At 44.8% G+C, this 21287-nt stretch overlaps 2 protein-coding genes across 4 annotated transcripts; one reads left to right on the top strand and one right to left on the bottom strand.

Annotated features, from left to right (window-relative positions):
* The first annotated feature begins 7243 nt into the window (after positions 1–7243).
* Positions 7244–16070, top strand: RMND5B (required for meiotic nuclear division 5 homolog B). 3 transcript variants are annotated; one of them, XM_020998749.2, is made up of 11 exons: positions 7486–7601; positions 8009–8088; positions 9203–9356; positions 11562–11707; positions 12059–12199; positions 12457–12557; positions 13012–13178; positions 13644–13809; positions 14405–14507; positions 14589–14743; positions 15358–16070. In XM_020998749.2, the coding sequence occupies exons 3-11, from the start codon at positions 9218–9220 to the stop codon at positions 15419–15421; spliced, it is 1182 nt and encodes a 393-aa protein (XP_020854408.1). In that variant the 5' UTR covers positions 7486–7601; positions 8009–8088; positions 9203–9217; the 3' UTR covers positions 15422–16070. The 3 variants fall into 3 exon arrangements, with proteins under 3 accessions (XP_020854409.1, XP_020854408.1, XP_020854407.1); XM_020998750.2 differs by lacking the exons at positions 7486–7601; positions 8009–8088 and adding an exon at positions 7244–7465; XM_020998748.2 differs by lacking the exon at positions 8009–8088.
* A 698-nt stretch (positions 16071–16768) lies between these two features.
* NHP2 (NHP2 ribonucleoprotein) lies at positions 16769–19529 on the bottom strand. Its single transcript, XM_020998751.2, has 4 exons — positions 19248–19529; positions 19020–19089; positions 17406–17511; positions 16769–17142 (listed from the first exon to the last, which is right to left on the bottom strand). The coding sequence occupies exons 1-4, from the start codon at positions 19408–19410 to the stop codon at positions 17017–17019; spliced, it is 465 nt and encodes a 154-aa protein (XP_020854410.1). The 5' UTR covers positions 19411–19529; the 3' UTR covers positions 16769–17016.
* Positions 19530–21287: the final 1758 nt, after the last annotated feature.

The following is a 21287-nucleotide window of genomic DNA, read 5'->3' as shown; positions in this document are numbered from 1 at the left end:
TGGTCCTGGACCAGATTTCCTGATATCCTATAGCTACCTCTCTCTCCCAAGGCCCTGACTTTTCCCAGGTCTCCCTCCTTTTCCAGCCCTCCCCTTATAGACTCTTCCAACCAACACAGACCCAGGGCTTTCACAAACCCCAACTAGAGTTGGGAGCCCATGTCTGCTCTGGGCAGGGACTATGTCTTATCTTTGTATCTTTCCTAGCACTGAGTACTACTATACTTAGAAGATAGTTGCTAAATGTTTGTTGAATGAATAAATGATTGGCCTTGGGCCTGGATAGAATAATAAGAGTTCATATGTATATAGTGCTTTAAGGTTTATTAAGCACTATACATATATTATCTCATTTATTTTCACAATAACCCTGGGAGGTAGGTGCTGTTATTATCTTCATGGTGACCTTGGGCAAGTCACTTAACCTGTTTGCCTCAGTTTCCTCAACTGTAAAATGGAGATAATAGAGGCACCCACCTCCCAGGGTTGTTGTGAAACTCAAACAAGGTATTTGTAAAGCATTTTGCAAACCTTAAGTGCTATATAAATGCCAGCTAGTATTACTTTACAAATAAAAAAGCTGAGTCTTAGGGAGGTTAAGTGACTTGCCTTTGATTAAGTTAAATATCTGTCAGGGGGATTATAGCCCAGGTCTTCCTGCCTCCAAATCTAAAACACTGTCCACTATATCACACTGCCTTCTTATCTTTTTCCTTTCTCTTCTTCCAATGATCTTTATATCCTTCCTGCATCAATTTCATTTTAAAACAATTTTAATTGGTAGCTTTTGTTTATTACAGACTACCAGGATTTCTCCTAATATTCCCCATCCTATAGAGCCATCCAATAAAACAAATCATATTTTTAAAGCAAAGGAGGCAGCTACTGTCAGAATGGATAGAATGCTGGATCTGGAGTTAGGAAGACTTGAGTTCAATCCGACTTCAAATGCTTACTAGCTGTGTGACCTTGGGCAAGTCAGTTAACCTCTGTTTGCCTCAGTTTCCTCAAATGTAAAATGGGAATAATAATGACCCCACTTCACAGGGCTCTAGTGAGGATCAAATGAGATAATAATTGTAAAGTGCTTAGCACAGTGCCAGTATATAATACATATTCGATAGCTATGATTAGTCTTAGGCATGTCTGTCAACATCTGGAGAGCCATATGGGAGTCTTGGTGGTCCCAGGGGAGCTAAGCAGGAGTGGTGCTTTGAGAGGAATGACTCATTGGTGGCGGTGAAAAAGAGGAAGAGAAAAAATAAGAAAAACCAATCAATCCATTGAAAAAAGTCATGGAACTGTCACCCAGGAAAGAATTGGGATAGAGGTTTCTTTTCCTGTCTCTTCTTTGGGGCCATGCTTGTTTTTTGAAACTTTGTATCAGCATCTTAATGATTGTTTTGTGGCTGTTGCTCTTTCTATTTATGTTGTGGTCATTGTGCATTATTTTCTTGGCTCTGTTTACTTTTCTCTGTATCAGTTCATGTAGGTCTTCCCATGCTTTTCTATATTCATTCATCACTTATCATGGCACAGTAATTATATTACATTCATGTACCACAATTCATTTAGCCAATCTTGGGTTGTCAGGCAGCAATTCAATTTTAGCTAGCATTTAAAAAATTTAATATTTCATTCCCCCCCATTACACATAAAAACAATTTTATTTTTTTTTTCAAATTTAGAGTTCCAAATTCCCTCCCCCCTCATTGAGAAGGCAAGCAATTTCACATAGGTTATACATGTGTGGTCATGAAAAACACATTTCCATGTAAGTCATGCCATGAAACAAAAGACAGACTGAAAAAAAAAAAGAAAAATAAAGTAAAGAAAAAGTATCTTCAATCTGTATTCTTGCTCCACCAGTTCTTTCTCTGGAGATGGACAACATCTTTCATTGTAAGTCTTTCAGAGCTGTCTTGGATCATTGTATTGCTGAGAATAGCTAAGTTACTCACAATTGATCATGGTATAATATTGCTGTTACTGTGTACGATGTTCTACAGGTTCTGCTCATTTCACTTTGCATCAGTTCGTGTAAATCTTTTTAGGTTTTTCTAAGAGTATCCTTTAGCAAGCATTTATTAAGCATCTACTGTATGAAAGAGGCTGTCTTTGGTGCTGGCAGTACAAAGATAAAAGATAGAAGTCTCTGACACAATTAAATTAGCCTGGGCTCCCCAGAAGGTTGACAGATGGGGTGTCTGAAATGTGAGACAGCCCCACAATAAAGCCATCCCCTGAGAGGCTCCCCTTACTGTGTCTTCTACTTAACCTTGCTACAACCTCCACTCACTCCAGAAAGCCACGCATCCAAACTCCAGCCAAGGGCATAAGACCATAGAGAACTGGAAAGACTTCATAGGTCCCTGAGGCCAACTCTTTCATTTTACACATGAACAATTGGAGGCACAGAGAAGGGTTGTAAGTTGTAAGAGCTGGGATCAGATCTAGGTCCTCTGATTTCAAATCCAGTTCTCTTTTCTGCTGTACCTCTCTAGGCCTCAGTTTACTCAGCTGTAAAAATGAAGGGTTTGGACTAGGTAATCTCCAGATTTTCTTCCTGCCTTAAATGTCTTAATCACGCCCTACATGTAAGGCCCTGTCCTGGATGTTAGAGGAGATACAAAGATAAAAAAGCCCCCTTCCTGCCCTTAGGGACTCACAGTTTAGCAGCTGGATCCAGATCTCTCTTGAGTGTCTACTATCAGGCAGGACCAGTTACCCCCAAAGAGAGAAAAACAGAAGCCAGGGGTATTTTGGAAAAGCTGATGAGGTCATTGCTGCTCCCCTGGCTTTTCCGGTCTGCTTCCTGTATCTTTGTTTGTTCATCTGTCCAGCCTGTGCTCAGGGCCTGGGCCCCTGGGGTGGTGATTCCTTCAGCTTTGGGACCTTCTAGGTTCACACACCCCCAACAGTGAGTCATACCCCTCAAAGCACTGCTCCTGCTTGGCTGGCCTCGGACCACCCAGGCTCCCATACAGCTCTCCAGATGTTGACAGATATGCCTCAGGTACGTATTGTATTGTTTCAGAATAAACCTCTGGCTCTTGGGGTGAAAGGAAGAGTTGGATTCCTGTGCCCCCAGTGTTAGGTATCTAAGATATTGGTTGGGCTGTGAGGCCCAGGACTGTGCCTCCATAGTCCCTTTTCCACAGCACCCACTCAGTCCTAAGCCAGCCAGTGAGTGAACGACTCCACGGGAGAGACAGACTCTGAGTGGGAGAAAATTATCATTCACTTTCTCAGTCTTCCATTGCCTGCATCCTGGTGAAGAAAGAACACTGCCCCCGGATTTGCTCTGTTAGGCACACATGTACTGCCCACATCATGAGGAAGTGTGGGGGAGTAAGGGAAGGAAGGAGGCATCTAGGCATCTCTGGAGTTCCTAAAAACTCTGAGGTATACTTTCAGGCCCACCTTGGCACCCCACCCTGGTACTCTTCATCCTGGCATTCAAGGCCCTCCACACCATGTTCCAACCATACCTTATCTCACACTATTCCTTTTTGTATATTCTGTGTGCCCCCTAAACTGAGTTACTCTATATTCCCCATGTTTCTTTAAAAAAGATATTTTTAAAGGCTTTATGGTTTTGTTTTTTTTTTTCACCAGAGTCATTTTTCTGATACCAACCCACAAATGCATCCTTTCTTGTGACAACAAAACCCCCAGCCAATCAAAACTCACAACCAAAAAAAAACCAAAGGCTTATTATGACAGGTTATGCAAACTCCCGTACCTGTAGTTTCCTACAGAGAGAAGGGAGGAGTGTTTAGCCATCTGATCTAATTAGATAACATGTATGAAGCACTTGCAAACCTTAAAGCACTATATAAATGTTAGTTACTATTATTATCTGTTCTCCATCCCCATTTTTGATTCAGTTCAATTAAACAAGCTTAAATGCCTGTTATGTTTCAGGCACCATATCAGGTAATAAATAAACCAAAATAAAAGAAGTTCCTACCTGCCAAGCACTTACTTACTTTCTACTGGTAGATACAGGTGTTTAGAAAATTAGATGCAAAATCATTTAAGGAGCCAGAGAGCACCAACAAGAGGGGAAATTGGAAAGTTTTGCCTAGCAGGGTTCACCTGAGCTGAGTCTTGAAGGAAGTGAAGGATTCTGGGAGGTGGAGATGGGGAGTGAATACTTTCCAGGAATGGAGGGGGAGATGGAATGCCAGATTTATAGGAACATATAGGCCAGTTTTACAGAAATATAGAGTGTATAAATCAGGAGGCAGTCTCTGGAAGATAGGATAGAGCCAGATCGTGGAGGGCTGATATTAGAATAACATCACAGGTCTAGGGTTGAAAAGGACCTCAGACAGTTCCCAGTACCATCTCCTTGTTTTACAAATGAGGGTTATAAGGCCTAGAGAAGTGAAGTCTTTGTTCAAAGTCATAACAAACTGGGGAGTTATCCTCAAGAAGCAAAAGGGAGTTACTGAAGATTTTAAAAATAAATTATTTTAAAACTTGAAGCAGATAGTTGCTGATGAGATCATTAAGAGAAGGAGGTGGAGAAGGAAGAGAAGAGGGTCTAGGACACAGCCTCAGGGAAACTTGTGGGATATAAAAGATAATCTAGCTTGCTTTTGCATAATAATAATAGGTAGCATTTATATAGTTACAGCATGCTAAGTTTTGCAAAGCACTTTACGTGTGTTATCTCATATGATCTTCATAACAACCCAGTCATGTAGATGCTATTTTTTTTTCTTATACAGATAAAGAAACTGAGGTGATGGAGGTCAAATGATTTGCCCAGGTCACAAAGCTAACAAATATCTGAGTCAGGATTTGACCTTAGAGCTTCCTGAATCTAAGGCAGATACTCTATCTACTTTACCACCTAGCTGCATCGTACTACCCTCCAACCGCTATCCTCATCCCCTGCCTAAATGCCCCTGCCCCACTCCTCTCCCTCCTTCATATCCTATTGAAATCTATTCCTTCCTCCAAAACCCAACTCAGATATTACCTCTAAAGCCACCAACCCCTCCCCCTGTGCTCTCTGGAATGCCTGCTCCATAGGTAACAAACTCATTTTCTCCTTAAGTCATTTTCCTTTCTCACTTCATTATTTTCTGGCTCTCACTGAGACCTGGCTCCCTGTTTCAAGTCTCTCCCTACTCCAGCCCATCTTCCACTCAGTGATCAAATTGATCTTCCTAAAATACAAGTCTGACCATTGTTGTTATTCAGTCATTTTCTGTTGTGTCTGACTCTCCATTTGGGGTTTTCTTGGCAAAGATACTAGAGTGGCTTGCCATTTCCTTCCCCAGCTCATTTTACAGAAGAGGAAACTGACCATGTCACCTTTCAATTCAATAAATTCCAGTGGCTCCCTATCGTTTCCCAGGATCAAATATAAATTTGTTTGCATATCATTCAGAGCCCTTCATAACCTGGTCCCTTCCTATCTTTCCAGGCTTCTTACACCTTCCTCCTTCATGTATTCTGTTATTCAGTAACCTCTAGACTCCAGATATTTTCATGGGTTGCTCCTTGTACCTGGAATACTCTCCCTTCTCATCCCTGTTCCCTGACTTCCTGTGTTCCTTCAAGTCCCAGCCAAAACCCCATCTTCCACAAGAAGCCTTTTCTTGATCCCCCTTAATGATAATTCTTTCTCTCTATTGGTTACCTCCAATTTATCTCATATCTATCTGGTCTATATGTAGTTGTTTTCCTGTTGTGTCCTCTATTAGACTGTGAGCTCTTTGAGGGTAGTGACTGTCTTTTGCCTTTCTTTTTATCCCCACTGCTTAGCATAGTGCCCGGCACGTAGTATGTTCTTTTTTTTTTTTTTGCTCTTTGCTGAAGTAATCAGGGTTAAGTGACTTGCCCAGGGTCACACAGCTAGTAAGTGTCAAATGTCTGAGGTAACATTTGAACTCAGGTCCTCCTGACTCCAAGGCTGGAGCTCTATCCACTGCACCACCTAGCTGCCCCACATAGTATGTTCTTAATAAATACTTATTGATTGATTGATTGACTCTTTGGCCAGTGACTCTGGTCTCCTTGCTCCCCCCCCCATCTCCCAACTCTGGGCATTGTTCCCCAAGCCTGGAATTCTCTCTCTTCTCATCTCTATTTCATGACTTCCTTGAAATCCCAGCTAAAATACTATCTTCTACAAGAAAATTTTTATTTCCCTTAATTCCAGTGCCTTCTCTCTTTTGATTATTTCCAATTTATCCTGTATGTATCTTGTTTGTACACAGTTGTTTGCATGTTATCTCCCCCATTAGACTGTGAGCTCTTTGAGAGCAGAAACTGACTTTCTTTTTTTTTGGGGGGGGAATCTTTTCTTTTGTTTCCCTAGTGTGAGCTGCAGACCATGCACAGTGCCTGGCACATAATAAGTACTTTAAAAATGCTTATTGAGACTGTCTGGCTTCTATGAAACCTTTCCTGATGTACCCAGATGAAAGTGATGTTCTCTTCAAATTTCTCCTCAAACTTTGTTTGTAACTCCCTTTGATTATATTCACTCTCCTTTGTACCATAGTTATCTGGGTACATGTCTTGTATTAGATCATAAGCTCCTTGACAGAGGAGTGACATATCACACCTATCATTGTACTATTCTCAGTTTTAGCATAAGATCTTGTTCAAAGTAAGTGATACAATGTAAAAGGAGTAATTGAATGGATTATTCCTAGATGCTGGTTCAGAAATTCTGTCCTGTCCCAGGTTCATATGAATCTCCAGTGCTGTTTCCAAAGGGCTGGGGCTGGATAGAGACAGAAAACTTGGGGTTAGGGAGAGAAAAGGGTGGAGACAGGAAATGGGATTATGGAATAGAAAACCAACGGCATAGGATGTCGATGGAGGGAATGGATTATACAATGGGCGATGGAAAGAATGGCATCGGGGATAGTGGATGTGACATGGGCTGGGGGAACAGAGGACTTGGGCTGGGACGAAGACACGGGGATGGGTTACGGCCGGAGGAAAACAGGTAAGGACGGATAGGGGACAGGGGACGTGTGTTGGTTTATGGAGATACATATGTGGTCTGGGATGGAGAATGAAGGACGGGATGGAGGATAGTGCACATGGGATAGGAGATGGAGGATAAAAATCCAGGACCACACGTGATGCTCTTTTTGGTGCGGAGGCTGGAAGCTTCTCCCCCAATAGCCTCCCCCCCAGTCTTTCTGCTTTTTCACAGCCTCAAGTGAGGGCGGGGCAGTCCCTGTCCGGTTGCCATGACTACACAGCCCTCTTCTGCGGCTGGCTGGGACCCGCTCTTCCTCTGGAATGGTCCAATTTTCTGGTCTCCGTTTTGGCGTATCCCCATCCCCCCAGGTGGATTCAGATGGTTTAGTCCCACTCTCCCGAAGCCGTCTCCATTTCTCTGAACCGGAAACGGGCTAGTCGGCTTTTGGAAGGGTCGGAGCAGCCTCTACTCGCGCCCAGCCTGCGGTGGACGGCTCCATGTTCGGTACGTAGTACCAACCCTCCCCCCCCACGGAAGCCGGCACAGTGGACGAGTCCAAGGCCGTCGTAGCAACCGCCTCTGCTTCCGGTTCTGAGCTGACAGCGGCGCCGGAATCGGGCCGGGGCTGAGGTGGGCCGAGGTGAGCGCCCTCCCTGACCCCCGAGGCTGAGCCGGGCTGGCCATGGGGATGAGGCGGGCCGCAGGGGGCTGGGCAGGGGCGGCGGCATTGTCCTACAAGGCCGGGGCCCGCCTGACCCGGGGAGCGGGGCCGGGGCCGGGGATCCAGGACTGGGGGGAGGCCGAAGCGAGGGAGGGACCTGGGCAGGAGCCCTAGGTTCGGTGTCGGACGACCCTGTGTCGGGGGTGGGGGAGGGCTCCTGCCTTCGCACGTCCTTCCCTCAGTTCTGTGAGAGGAGACCCTCGAGTTCAGTCTCCACATTTTATAGTTGGGGACACTGAGGTCCAGAGAGTGACCGAAGTCATACAAGGTTCCCGTCCTCCCCTCTTGCTCCGCACCTTTTCTCTCGTTTGTATCCTCTTCCTCAGCAAGTCACTCAAGACTGCTCAGCAAGTGCGCTTTAGATGAGTCAAGCTATTAGCAGAACAAATTATCAGCCATTTAAAAGGTATAAAAATCACACTCCCTAAAAAACACACCTCAGTCTTAGTGTTGGGGTTGGTTAGGCCCAAAGAGGGTAGAATGGAGACCTGGCCAATTGTGGACAAAGTATGTGGAAGGACAGGGTCTAGGTGTTTGTAAAGACAGAAAAGACCCCAAGTAGGGAATTCCACAGACCTAGAATGAGAAATGAATGAATGAATGAAAAAGCATTTAAATACTTACTCTGCACTAAATACATTGAGGGAGACTGTGAAGGGAGTAACAGTGTTATAAAATCACAAGACCTTAACACTGAAGAAGACTTAAGAAATCTGGCCCAACTGTTCCATTTTAAATATGAGAAAATTGAGGCCAAGGAGAGGGGAAGGAACTTTCCCAAGGCCACAGATGGAATCAGAGGCTGACCTAGGGACTAGAATTTGGATTTTCTGGATGTCAGTCCAGAGCTTTTAGGTAATTGGGGCTGGGCAGTGAAGGAGCAGATGCTGGGAGTTACTTGTAAAGAGTCAGAAGTTGAAGGGGTCTAGGGATGGTGGAAATGTTATTCTGTAACAGGAGGGAAGAGTGTTGGAGACCTGGGCTTAAAACCTGAATCCAACAATTACTAGCTTTGTGACCATGTACTTTACCTGTTTGAACTGCTGTTTCCTCAGTTGTAAAATGAGGATTATAGCACCTGTAACTTCTTATTTGTGGGGTAGTTGTGAATAAATTGTTATGCAAACTTTAAAGGGCTATAGAAATGAGGTATTTATTCAGAAGCATTTATTATGTGCCCATCACACTGTCTTACACAGTGTTTAATAAGTGGTTGTTGTGTTATATTGAATTGAAGGGATCCCTCATAATAAAACTGAGGGGTTCATATTTGGGTAAGAGGTTTCTTGGGGTCATGTTATAGGTGGCTGGAGAGTTTGGATTCTAGAACTGAAACTTTCAAAGACAAATGGCAATGCTGGAGGCTGTTGAAAGCAAATGAGAAGAAAAGGCAAAGAATACATTCAAAGTCCAAGATCCTTGAGGCTGAGGACTGGATTGTTTTTGTATTCCCAGCTCACAGTACAGTGTATGTATTTTAATAAGTGTTTGTTGAATTGAACTATTGATGTTTTCTTTAGGTTGGGGGCCCAGAAATGGAGCAGTGTGCATGTGTGGAGCGAGAACTTGACAAAGTTCTGCAGAAATTCTTAAGTTATGGACAGCATTGTGAAAAGAGCTTAGAGGAGCTGCTTCACTATGTGAGCCAGCTTCGGGAGGAACTCACCAGTGCAGGTAAGCACTTTCAGTGCCCTTGACCTCCGAGATGATGTATGCTTTCATTAATACCTATTAGTTGATTAGGTTGTCACTGTTGTGTGCCAGGGCCAGTGAGGATGTTTTCCTGAGATCTGGCAGCTATGTCTCAAAAGGGATTTGGCCAAGCCTTAATTTACCTTTGTAAATTCAGTTGTCAGGGCACTTGAAGGAAGTAGTATACTCGTATGCCTAATTTGGGAATCATATAGAAGCAAAAAGGAGAATGTAGTAGTTGTGAAGGATTGGCCACATGGATCAGTGTAATTTCACATTTGTTTCCACCTCCTTCCAGTGATAATAATTCATCTGTATATAACCCTGATTTGAACCCTCACCTTCCTTCAGTATAATGTCTCATATAATATTTAAAGGTTTACAAAAACTATTTTCTTTCCAACTTCCTACAAAAAATTTGCCACTTCAGTGTTCCACTGGCACTTCAAATTCAACATGTCCAAAACTGGTTTTATCTTTCTCCTTAAACTCACTTTTCATTCTTCACTGTTTTTGTCAGTGGCATCACTCTTCACTATTTCTCTAATGTTTGAAATCATAAGATTGTATTTTTGGCTCTTCCCTTTTGCTTACCTCTCATATCCAGTTAGTTACTGGTTTGGTTGATTCTGTCTCTACAACATCACTTGTATTTCCCCTCTTCTCTTTTCACTTCTTCCACCTACCTGGATTATTGTGATGACCTCCTAACAAGTCTTCCCCCTTCCAATCTCTCATACTGATGCCAGAATAATCTTACTTGTGCATAGATATGATTGTGCTGTGCCTCTACTCAGAAATCTTTAGTGGTTCCCATTGCTTACCAAGTAGTTTATATTTTTCTTCCTTCCTCAAAGCCTTTCACATTCTAGGGACACCCTACTTTTCCAGCCTTATCTCATATTCCTTCCACAAACTCTAAACCTCATTTGAATTTTTCGCTGCCCACCCAGACACATCCTGCACTTTCCTACCTTTTCACCTTTCTTCATGCTATTCCCTATGTGTGGAATGGTTTGCCTCTCCCGTTTGCCTGTTAAATTTTTACTCATCTACTAAAGCCTAACTCAAATGCAGCCTCCTGTAGGAAATCTTCCCATTTTTACTGCCTTTAACCCAATGTAGTGTTTTGTTTTATATTCTTCTAATGCACTGACTGTATAATATTATGTATTGTACTTAGATGTGGAAGTCATCTCTCTACTTCATAAAGGTCCAGAAGGGTGAATCACAGTTCACCTTGTGATTTTTTTCTCCTACGTATGTTTTATGATATTTTCCCAGCATTTTGGTAATCTGTGGACCTGCCTTGTCTTTCTAGCTATACTGGAAATCTTTGACAGCTACTATATGAAAATAACACCGGTAACTCATTTATGTAGCACTTTGAGGTGTACATAGGGATCATGGAATCCATAGATTTAGAGCTGGAGAGAACTTTTATAGGTTGTTTAGTTCAACTTGCTCATTTTACAGATGAGAAACTGAGGTCAAGAGATTTTTTTCCCCCCAAGAGACATTAAGTGAATTTCCCAAGGACATAGAGGTATTGAATAGCAGAGGTAGAATTTGAACCCAGGTCATTTCACTCCAAATCTAGCACACTTTCCACTGTACTGTATTGTCTCTTGCAGTTTTCCTTACCACATTTGTGTGTGATATACAGTACAGGTCTTAAATCTGTTTTACAGGTAAGAAAATAAGGGTAGAGAAGTAAAATGACCTGCTCATGGCAACTGTCAGCCACAGGCTCTGAACCAGGTCTCCCAATTCCAAATCTGTTGTTTTCTTCAGTACACTATTGCCATTTTTCTCTGTTTTCTGTTCCTTAGTCAAGGCTTGGGTCTCATGGGGTTCATTGCTTGGCCCTAGATGTAGCAGATGCTCAGTGAATGGTGGTTGATAGGAACGAAAGAGCAATTTTGTCCAGTGTATTCCACTCCTTTGAAGCTTCTTCACAAGTTTATTAACATTAGACTCATTTGTTACATTTCCCCCCTTGTATAATGAAGGGGTCTCAGCTGGCTGACAGGAGATGGATGGGAAAAGACAGGGCAACTTCATGTTCAGGAAGGGGAAAAAGAAAAATGGCCTGTGTCAGAGCAGGTTCCTGCCTGGGGCCTCTTTGTGACTCTGTGCAGTCCTTCTGGAGTGATACCCTGACTTCATCCTTGTTTTGTGCTGTAGCTCTTCAGGGGACACCTCTCTCAGCCACACTTTCTGTAGTGATGTCCCAGTGCTGCCGGAAAATCAAGGACACAGTGCAGAAACTTGCATCAGACCATAAGGACATTCACAGCAGTGTTTCCAGAGTGGGCAAAGCCATTGACAGGGTAAGTGCTGCTTTCGCCTTGAAGCTCAGTGTGCAAGTTGTCATCTGTAGTAGGAGATACACACATCAGGAACTTAAGAAAAGTTTCTCAAATGTTAGAATGAATAAGATGCAAAAAGGCCTGGTTCAGAGGCTGGGGAAAGTAGGTTTAACCATGAAAGTCTCTGGTCCTTTTCCTCAGTAGACTCTAGTTACTTTTCCTGCATATACTCTGGGTTGAGGGGTTTGGAGTTCTTAGACAAAATTATGGGAGCATAAAAGAGGAAATGAGAGAGTTGTTGGAGCTGTTAGTGAAGGGATAGTGCACCTGGCTGAGAGGATTCAACAGGCTCTCTCCTCTTCTTGTTATCAGAATTTTGATGCTGAGATTTGTGGCGTGGTCTCTGATACTGTGTGGGACTCTCGAGAGAAACAGCAGCAGATTTTGCAGATGGCAATTGTGGAGCACCTCTACCAGCAGGGCATGCTGAATGTTGCTGAGGAATTGTGTCAGGTACTGAAGGCTTCTTAAACTACCTTCCAGTTAATTTGGATTGGAGCAGATCTGAGGGTATAGATAAGAAGGGAACAACATAGCTGGGCAGAGGTAGAGATTCAATTCTTAGGCAGTTGGTAGAGTTTCACTGGAACCAAAGCTTGAAGTGTCCTTCCTTCCAAACTTATCCCCATCTCTAATGGCAGCTAACATACAGAATGCATGGAAGGTGATCTATTTCTGTGACCAACCTGATGTGATCTATTTCTCCCCAGGAATCAACTCTGAATGTGGACTTGGATTTTAAGCAACCTTTCCTGGAGCTAAATCGGATCCTGGAAGCTTTGCATGAACAAGACCTTCGACCAGCTTTAGAGTATGGAGGAGGGGAAGGTTGCCATGTGGGATTCATGGGCTCCTGGTAGATCTAAGACACCTTTAGAAAGAGCCCAGGCTTTGCAATTGGGAAACTAGAAAGGAAGTTTGGGTCCCAACTCTTAGAAAGCCAATTTTCTAGCTCTAGGCTTGTCACCTAATCTTTCTGAGCTTGTATTGCCTGAAGAAAGTACTTTGCTTTGTAAACCTCATCTTGCCTTTACTGTTCAGCATCCAGGCCCCTAGCATTGAGTACAGATGACATGCCTGTTACCTTTATTTTACCATTTCACCATGACGCTTCTGATTACAAGCGCCTTTCTTTGGGTGATACGGTAATTTGTCAAAGGCCTCATCTTTTTGTTACTTTTTTCCCCCTGAATCATAGCTACTATCTCAGGGTATTCCCTCTGGGACACAGCTGGGTATTGAGGTAACCTATCTTTCCTTCCCAGCTGGGCCATTTCAAATCGGCAGCGCCTGCTGGAGCTAAATAGTTCCCTGGAGTTTAAGTTGCACCGACTGCACTTCATCCGTCTCCTGGCAGGGGGCCCGGAGAAGCAGCTGGAAGCCCTGAACTATGCACGCCACTTCCAGCCCTTTGCACGGCTGCATCAACGGGGTGAGAGTGCTAAGGATCCAGGGGACCAAGAATCCAGCAAGGAGTTGGCTGGTGGGTTAGGAGTCCTCTGGAAATTAGCTCTTGATTTTCTCATTAGACCTTAGAGTGACAGGAATGCCAATTTCCCCCTAATTACTTGTTCCATTTCATTTTCTACTCAAAATAATTAGGACCCACCTCTATCCAGGGACCTGGAGCTGTATGGTGTAGTGGAACTAATGCTGCATTTGGAATCAGAGGACCTGGGTTCAAATACTACCTTTGCTGCTTACTACCTGTATGACCTTGGGAAAGTCACTTCTCTGGGTTGAAAAATGAGGGAGATGGTTTAAATTCCCTTCCAGCTCTAAGCCCTCTATTCCTAGGACTTGGTGTAAAGAGGAGGCTATTGTATGTAGGTGTGGTGTTGGTCAAGCACCCAGCATTCCTAGCCACTTCCTGAGCTGCCTGTGTATTGCTTTGCAGAGATCCAGGTGATGATGGGAAGCCTTGTATATCTCCGGTTGGGCATTGAGAAGTCTCCCTACTGTCACCTCTTGGACAATAGTCACTGGGCAGAGATCTGTGAGACCTTTACTCGAGATGCCTGTGCTCTTCTTGGACTATCCGTGGAGTCCCCCCTCAGTGTCAGGTATAGTTCAGTTCCTTGGGGACAAGTGAGAGAGGAGAGCCCAGTTTTTTGAGTAGTAACAGGACCTGGGCTTCCCTGCCTAAAGAGACCAGAGGACCATAGATTTACATAGAATTTAGAGCAAAGCTTCCAGGATCTTATTTAACTCTAGAGAAGATTGCTTAAAATCCAAGTCCATATTTAAGAGTTGATTTCTGGGGAGAAATAGACCACATAAGGGGTGTATATATGGTTTCTTTTGCTTTTAATTCCCCAAATTGAATCCTACGTTATTGCAAAAACATCCCGTATAATAATTGCACTGTACCTTGTAAATATTTTGTACTGATAGTTCTTGACTCGCTGCTGTGGAGGGGGAGTATATTTTTTAATTTCCAGTGGTTTTGCAAGTACTATTTGACTTCCTTTTAGGGATCTTTTCATTTACACCTTTGTCAATATGTGTATTGTTCTTTTGTCAGTTCCCTCATTTTAGAGGAAAGTGAGGCTCAGAGGGAAAGTGACTTGCCCAAGATCACCCAGCCAGTAGGTGGCAAAGCTCAAATTCAAACCTAGGTCTTATGACTCAGAGCACTAAGCTTTTTCCTTTCTGCAGCTTTGCCTCTGGGTGTGTGGCACTGCCCGTGTTAATGAACATCAAAGCAGTGATTGAGCAGAGACAGTGCACAGGAGTCTGGAGCCATAAGGACGAGCTGCCTGTAAGTCCTGGCTGGACATGATAGGGTGGCAGCTACAGGGAGCAGAGGGGGATGGAGCTCAGCGCTGCCTTTTCTTAACAGATTGAAATTGAACTGGGCATGAAGTGCTGGTACCACTCCGTGTTTGCCTGCCCTATCCTTCGCCAGCAAACTTCAGATTCCAATCCACCTATCAAACTCATCTGTGGTCACGTCATCTCTAGGGATGCCCTCAACAAGCTCATTAACGGAGGAAAGTAAGTTTTATTTTACCTCCTCTGAGAACGTGAACTTATGGTCATCTGTGTGTTAGATAGCAAGTGTGGTATAAATTCACTTCAGAAATTAACTGTCAACTATATGCAAGGCCTTATGCCAGGCACTGAGGATTACATGTGAGATAGGCCCTACTCTCAAAATGCTTTATAATAGGGGAAAGACAAGTGCACCAACAACCGTGATACAAAAGAGAGAGGTCCAGGCAGAATGTTATGAAAAATTCAAGGAGGTAGAGCATCTGGGCTTCAGTGGGCAGAATTGGGGGTAAAAGGAATATATCAGTCTTCCAGAATATGTGAAGATAAAATAGTATGAGATAAAGCTAGAAGAGCAGTTTGGAATCAGATTATGGAGAGACTTGAATGCCAGGATTATATTTTTATTTTGTGGGCTCTCTATTGCCTGTTTTTGAGTAAAAGTAACATCAGAACAACGTGTTAGGGAGACTTCTTGTTGTGGAGGCTGGATTAGAGATGGGGTACACTCAAGGCAGAAAGACCTACAGTTAGGCAGGAGGATCAACTGCAGTGTTGACAAATATATTATTTCTATTTCTGGTCTCTGAACCTTTGCTGTTTTCTTCTCTCCTCAGACTGAAATGCCCTTACTGCCCTATGGAGCAGAACCCAGCTGATGGCAAACGTATCATATTCTGATAACAAGGAAGTCAGCTCATTTGGTAAAAGGGACTTTCCCAATGCCTCAGCTGGCCTTTTATAGGGTAGATGAGACCCAGGGATGGACATGCCGTGATGGCCCCTTCCATGGTGTTTTGAAAAGCTGGCTGAGAACAGCACTCCGTAGGAGGAGTTGGGGAGGCAAGGGCCTTTTGTTAGCCCCAAAACGTCTGTGTCACAAAGGAAGATCTGTGGTTTCTTCAGTCTTTCACTGTTGTCTGCTAAGCAGAGAACTGAACTCCAGTGGATGGCTGCAGGTTGGGCACCGACAGTATCCCTGCTCCAGCACCTCTGATGCCTTTCCTTGTTCCGTTCTCCCTTCCAAAGCCCACATATCTTATATGCACTCCTGTGCCAGCTGTTTTGCTTATTGTCGGTTTAAAGTAGCAACAAACATAACATCAAGATATATTTCTCCACCTCTTTCCCCTTCTGTTATCTTGCACTGCAGTTTGTGTATTTAGATCTAGCTCTACAACCTTAGGCCAGCCCAGGTGTGGTGCCAGCCACTTACTACTGTACAGTGTTTCAATTGTATTTACCAGTTTTACAATGTAAATAGTCTAGGTAGACTTGGATGCAGTTGTTTTATAACTTTGAACAAATAAATCACTTGCCTTCTCTGTAATTGCTTTATCTTTACATTTCACTTAATACCAAAGATTGGGAGTTGCAAGGGTAAGAAGAATACCTGCTGGTCCACGGGCTGCCTCACATCTGATTTAAGAAAAATCAAATGTATCAATAAAGCTAAAGAAAAAAAAAGCTGTTTTAGCAAAAAGTTATCAGTACCAAGAGCTCAGTTTTTGGGGCAGAAGGGATGCAAGCAACTTCTTCTGGTGAACCTTTTCTTCCTTGGAAGGCACTCCACATTAGCTCTGTATGAAGGTATCAGGTGACCTCATTTTAAACAACAAAGTTGGGATCCAGCAAGGTGCTATGATGCTGCCAACAGTTATTACATTTACTATGACTTGGGTTTGAAAATCTATTTCAAGCTGTGCAGGTAGGTGACCTGATCCCAATGGTGGGTAGAATTATTTGGGACCCCTGTAGCAATGAGAGAAATGAAGTGAGGGTTGGTGGTGGTGTTAGGTTCCAGTAAGACTCTGGGAGTCAGAGCTCTCACTGTTAGATGAGTGGGAGCTGAATGGAGGCAGAAGCCTTGCTCTGTGGCTTGCTCATTTTAGAGGTGGGTGGATTAGTCTTTCACAAAGTATGTTAGCATTTTCCTTCTGGGGGGGACCAGTGTTCCATTTGTTATTGTACTTGGGGGAAAAAAAAAGAAACCAGAGCCCTCCTACCTCCCCCACAAAATACTAGAAGTTATTTTTTCAAAACTTTATTTCACTGCTTAGTAGTAAACAGCCTTGACAACCATGATACTACTGGCCAAACTTTTGTGAAATTACTGTTTGAGCTATCATAAAAAAAAAATCTCTGGGAATGCTGGTGGGGAAATGATGGAGGGTCACCTGCTCCTTGCAGGCATAATGAAGCAGTTTGCTTGTACCACTGTCTTTTGCAGTCAAGAAAGGTCTCCTAAATAATCATGAACACGACACTACTTTTCTTTACAAGGGGACTGGAAGAGACTCTACTTCCTCCAGACAGTCATCATATGTAGCCTGGTAGTCCTCATGTGGCTTAATCATGATCACACAAGTTGGGCGCTTAGAGCCAGCAGCTGCTCCCAGATCCTGTAAGGTGGGAATAAAATAAAGGGCTAGTTTTTCTTCAAACTTCTTTAAAAAGGTTATTACTTGCTAAGTAACTTTAAATAATGACCATGACAACTCTGAAATGCCTTTTCAGGGGTTCAGGAATAAGCATACCAGGACTGAGTCAAAAGACCTAGCTTCAATTAACTTTATTCTATTCCTTTCTCTAAAATATATTCACATGCTTTTATACTGCTAGAACAGGCAACACTGCAGACAGCAGCTACTAAAAAAGTTCTTACCGTTTTCGAGGGAACATAGGCATACGGCATACTCAGATCCTCACACATAATGGGGAGATGGCAGTATACCTCGATGGGTAGTGTGTCCCCAGCCAAAACCATAATCCTGTAATGAAATGAGTCATTTGTTTTCATCTCCTCATAGAATGAAAATCTCTCAACCTGAAGTATCTCCAGTCAAGAGGTTTTTCTTAAGGGCAGGGACAGAAGGTGGTTAGGGCATACATAATTCCTGGGTATTATGCTTGTGAAAAGTATTGCAATGGAAAGAGCACTGGAATTAGCCAGAAGACTTGGCTAGTGGTTCCAGCTTTGGCCCTGAGTTTTGGGGCCTTGAACAAGTTATTTTTCCTTTCTGGCTCTCAATTTTTTCCTCTTTCTGAAATTCATCAAGTTGGGTTAAATGCTAAAGGACTCTCCATGACTTTATCTGGATGTTGAAACCTGAATGTGTGGGGTTATTTTCTCTACTGAGATGTCAACTCACTGTTAGGCAATGTTATCAAACCACCCCCAATATATACCTTTTTTTAAAAAAAGTAATTTGTCTCTCCCACAATCCTCCCAATTGAACAATAACAAAACCCTTATCACAAGCACTCACAGTCCAGCAAAACAAATTCCCCCATTAGCTATGTCCCAAAATGAATGTCTCTGCATTTTTAACTTTCTTGCAGAAGGCGAGTTGTGTTATATCAAGCTTCTGGACTTACAGTTTGTCATTGCATTAACCAAAGTTCTAAAGTAGTTCAAAGTTGTTTTTCTCTGCAATGCTGTTTTCAAATAAATTATTATAATTTTGCTCACTCTGATAAAAACATTTGCTTGGTAATTATCAAGGATTAAGTTTTATAAAGTAAGGTGATATACTCTACTTCCTCTGACAACTAAAACATTATATGCCTTTTTGGTGACAATTTGACTTGTAGAAATAGTGACATATGTATGTCCCGTCTTCCCTGCCAGACTGGGGAGAACAGGATAATACATTTAGATATCTGAGGCCAACCCCCACATTTTAAAGACGAGGAAGCTGATGCTCAGAGGATTTAAGTGACTTGTTCAGTCACAAACTAGTTACTGTCAAGGTAGGATCTGAAAGCAAGTCTTCTTGGCTGGTCAGTACTGACTACTCCAGGTTCACTTCTCATGGCTTACTCATCTATATATTTCACACAATAGACACTCAATGAATATTTGATGGCAAAATGGATAAAGGAGCCAAAGGCTTAAAGTTTTAATTTGCTTACCTCTCTGGAATGCATATTACTAAACCAGGCTTGTTTTTGGAGTAAAAGGCCTTAGAGAACTGCCAGGCAATGAGGAACTTACGTGGTGATACTAATCTGAGGCAGCTAGAGGATAGAGTGCTGGAGTTGAAGTCAAAGAGACCTGAGTGCAAATCCTGCCTCAAATGTTAGCTGTGGGCCCCTGAACAAGTCATTTAACCTTTTGGAGAATAAATAGCACCTACCTCACAAGGCTGTTTTGAAGTTCAAATTAAATAACCTATGCAAAGACCTTTTTGCCAAACCATAAAATCCTATATAAATGTTAAGTTTTTATCATCATTAAGAAGAAGTGGGTAGGTAAAGCCACGTCGTCAGCTCTTACCCCTTTTCTCCTTTGTTAAGAAATTTCTGAACTTCCTTCACGCCTCGCCGGATCTGCTTCTGCTTCACGGCTGGAAGGATCGCAGGAGTCAGCCCTGGGCCTGCGGCTCCAGCCCGGCCTCCCCTTCTTCCCCCCTTCTGACTCCCCCTTCCCCCCTTCTTCTTCCCCCCGGCTTCCCCTCCTTTCCCCGCAGCCGCAGCCGCAGCCTCTCCACGCTCCCCAGACCACCTTTCTTGATGCACTTGTACAGCTTCCGAGTCAGGCGGCGGGACGCTAGGGGCTGCGCGATGGGGTTCAGGTTCGACAGCATCTCCTCGTACGTCCGCTCAGGAGCCCCGGAGCTCTCCGGCGCCGCCTCCGACTCCTCCACTTCCCTCTTGACTTTGGTCATCTCAGCGGCACCGCCGGCTACCGAGACCGCAGGCTTCTGATCCCCCCCCACGAAGCACGAGAGAGCCACCGCGAGAACAACTTCCGGGTTATGCCTCCGCGCACCGAGAGGACTCGGAGAGGTCACGGTCTCCAGGCAATCACAAGAGAGGCACGGGGAAGTTCCCACCTCCCGCCCCTTTCTCAACCAATTGTGGTGGCGACTGGATCTCGCGGCTGCGGCAGAGGGCCGGAGCTCGAAGGCAAGATGGGGAGGAGGGCGGACTCTGAAGCTCCGGGAGCCAGGAGGCGGGGGGCTTGAGGCAAGGAGGCGGGGCCAGAGGCTTGGGTTCGAGGCGGAGCCCAGCGTGGAGGGAGAAGGGAGGGGGGAACGGAGTGAAATGAGGAATGAGTCTCGGGAACAGACTTGAGTTGTGGAGCGGTAGAAAGTGCTGGTGCGGGTCAGTGCTTGGGACCGGGGCGGCAAGGAAGCCACTCCCGGGGAGAGGAAAGGGCGGCATTCCGTGACCTGGGAAGGCGAGGGGCGGAGCTCTCAATCATGAAGGGGCGTGGGCTCTGGTCCTGTTTAGGAAAGTAGGCGGACCGGCTCCTTCCCCAGCACTAGCGGGGAGGAGGCTGTGCCAGGAGGTGGATTGGGACCTGAATCGCCGAGGGGGCGCTGTCATGGGAGTTCAGGACGGGCGGGGCCTTCAGGCGGTGCCTGGTGAAGGGATAGAGCCTAAGGTAGTAGGGGCGGGGTCCCGGAAGGGGTGGGGCCTGCTGGTCTCTGGGAAGGGGATAGGTCCCTGAGGCGATGGGGGCGGGATCCCAATGGGGGCGGGGCCTTCAGGAGGAGTTTGGAGAGGGAGGGATAGGGCCCTGAGGCAATAGAGGGCGGGGCCTGAGGTCAGTGACTGAGGCGGGATTGGGCGCGGTGGCAGTAGGGGGCGGGGCTCTGAGGGGGTTGGGGTTAGTTGTGTGTTAGACTCAGCGCCACGGTGTTAGCTGAGCTCAGGTGTCCCGGGTCCGTGGCTAGCTTCTGCCTGCTTCAGCCTTGTTGGTCCGGGCCTCTGGGAGATGACAACTCTTCCCTCCCGAGTATCCTTCTCGGCCTCTTTCTTCCGGCACCCTCTGTCGTTGGGGCAGGATGAGGTGGCCTGTTTAGAAGTGCCCCCCGGCTCCTCTGGGACCTGCTGGGTTGGACTTGCCCGGCGCGTGTGGAGCCCCGAGCGTCCTCCCTTCCCGGCCAGAGCCCGGAGGCTACTGGACTGCCCGGGATTGGCTGAGAATATGGGGCTCCCAGAAGCCCCATCCCAGTGCTCCGCCGCTTATGTCCCGTGGCTTCAGTGTGGGTTTGTGCCTCCGAACCCCGAAAGGAAGTTTTCCCGGTCCATTTGGCTTTTCGTGGTTTCCCGGTCCCAAAGAAAGACGCATCAGTTGTTTGTTTCTTCCCTACCTGGAAGGGGCTGTGTCTCCGGGTCAAGACTGATAAAAATGCTCGTCACACTTCTTTTCACCATTTTGGGTAAGTCATATTGCTCCAATCCCGGCTTTGCCGCTTATTGTTTGATCGAGATTTAACGGTTTTGTGCCTCAGTTTACTCATCTGTAAAATCAGAGTTTGACAAGATGGCCTCTGAAGGTCACTTCCAGCTCTAGGCTGTGATGCTAATTAATGATATCCCAATACGAAATGAACTGCTTCTGGAAGTACCGAGTTGCTGGTTACTTATTAGACTTAAAAGGTTATGAGGTTGTGTGACCCCCCTGTTGGGGGTCAGAATTGGATTAGCTGACCACCTAGAGCCCTTCCAGCTCTGTATAATGCTGTGAAGTCATTGTACTTGTGATGCCTCCCCATTCTTCCCAATCAAGGGCAACAATAACTAACTAGATGAG

Source organism: Phascolarctos cinereus, unplaced genomic scaffold (assembly GCF_003287225.1).
Source record: "Phascolarctos cinereus isolate Bilbo 61053 unplaced genomic scaffold, phaCin_HiC Scaffold_2;HRSCAF=192, whole genome shotgun sequence".
In the NCBI taxonomy this organism is placed as follows: Eukaryota; Metazoa; Chordata; class Mammalia; order Diprotodontia; family Phascolarctidae; genus Phascolarctos; species Phascolarctos cinereus.
Note: the sequence above shows the minus strand (reverse complement) of the source record. Positions and strands in the feature narration are given on the sequence as shown.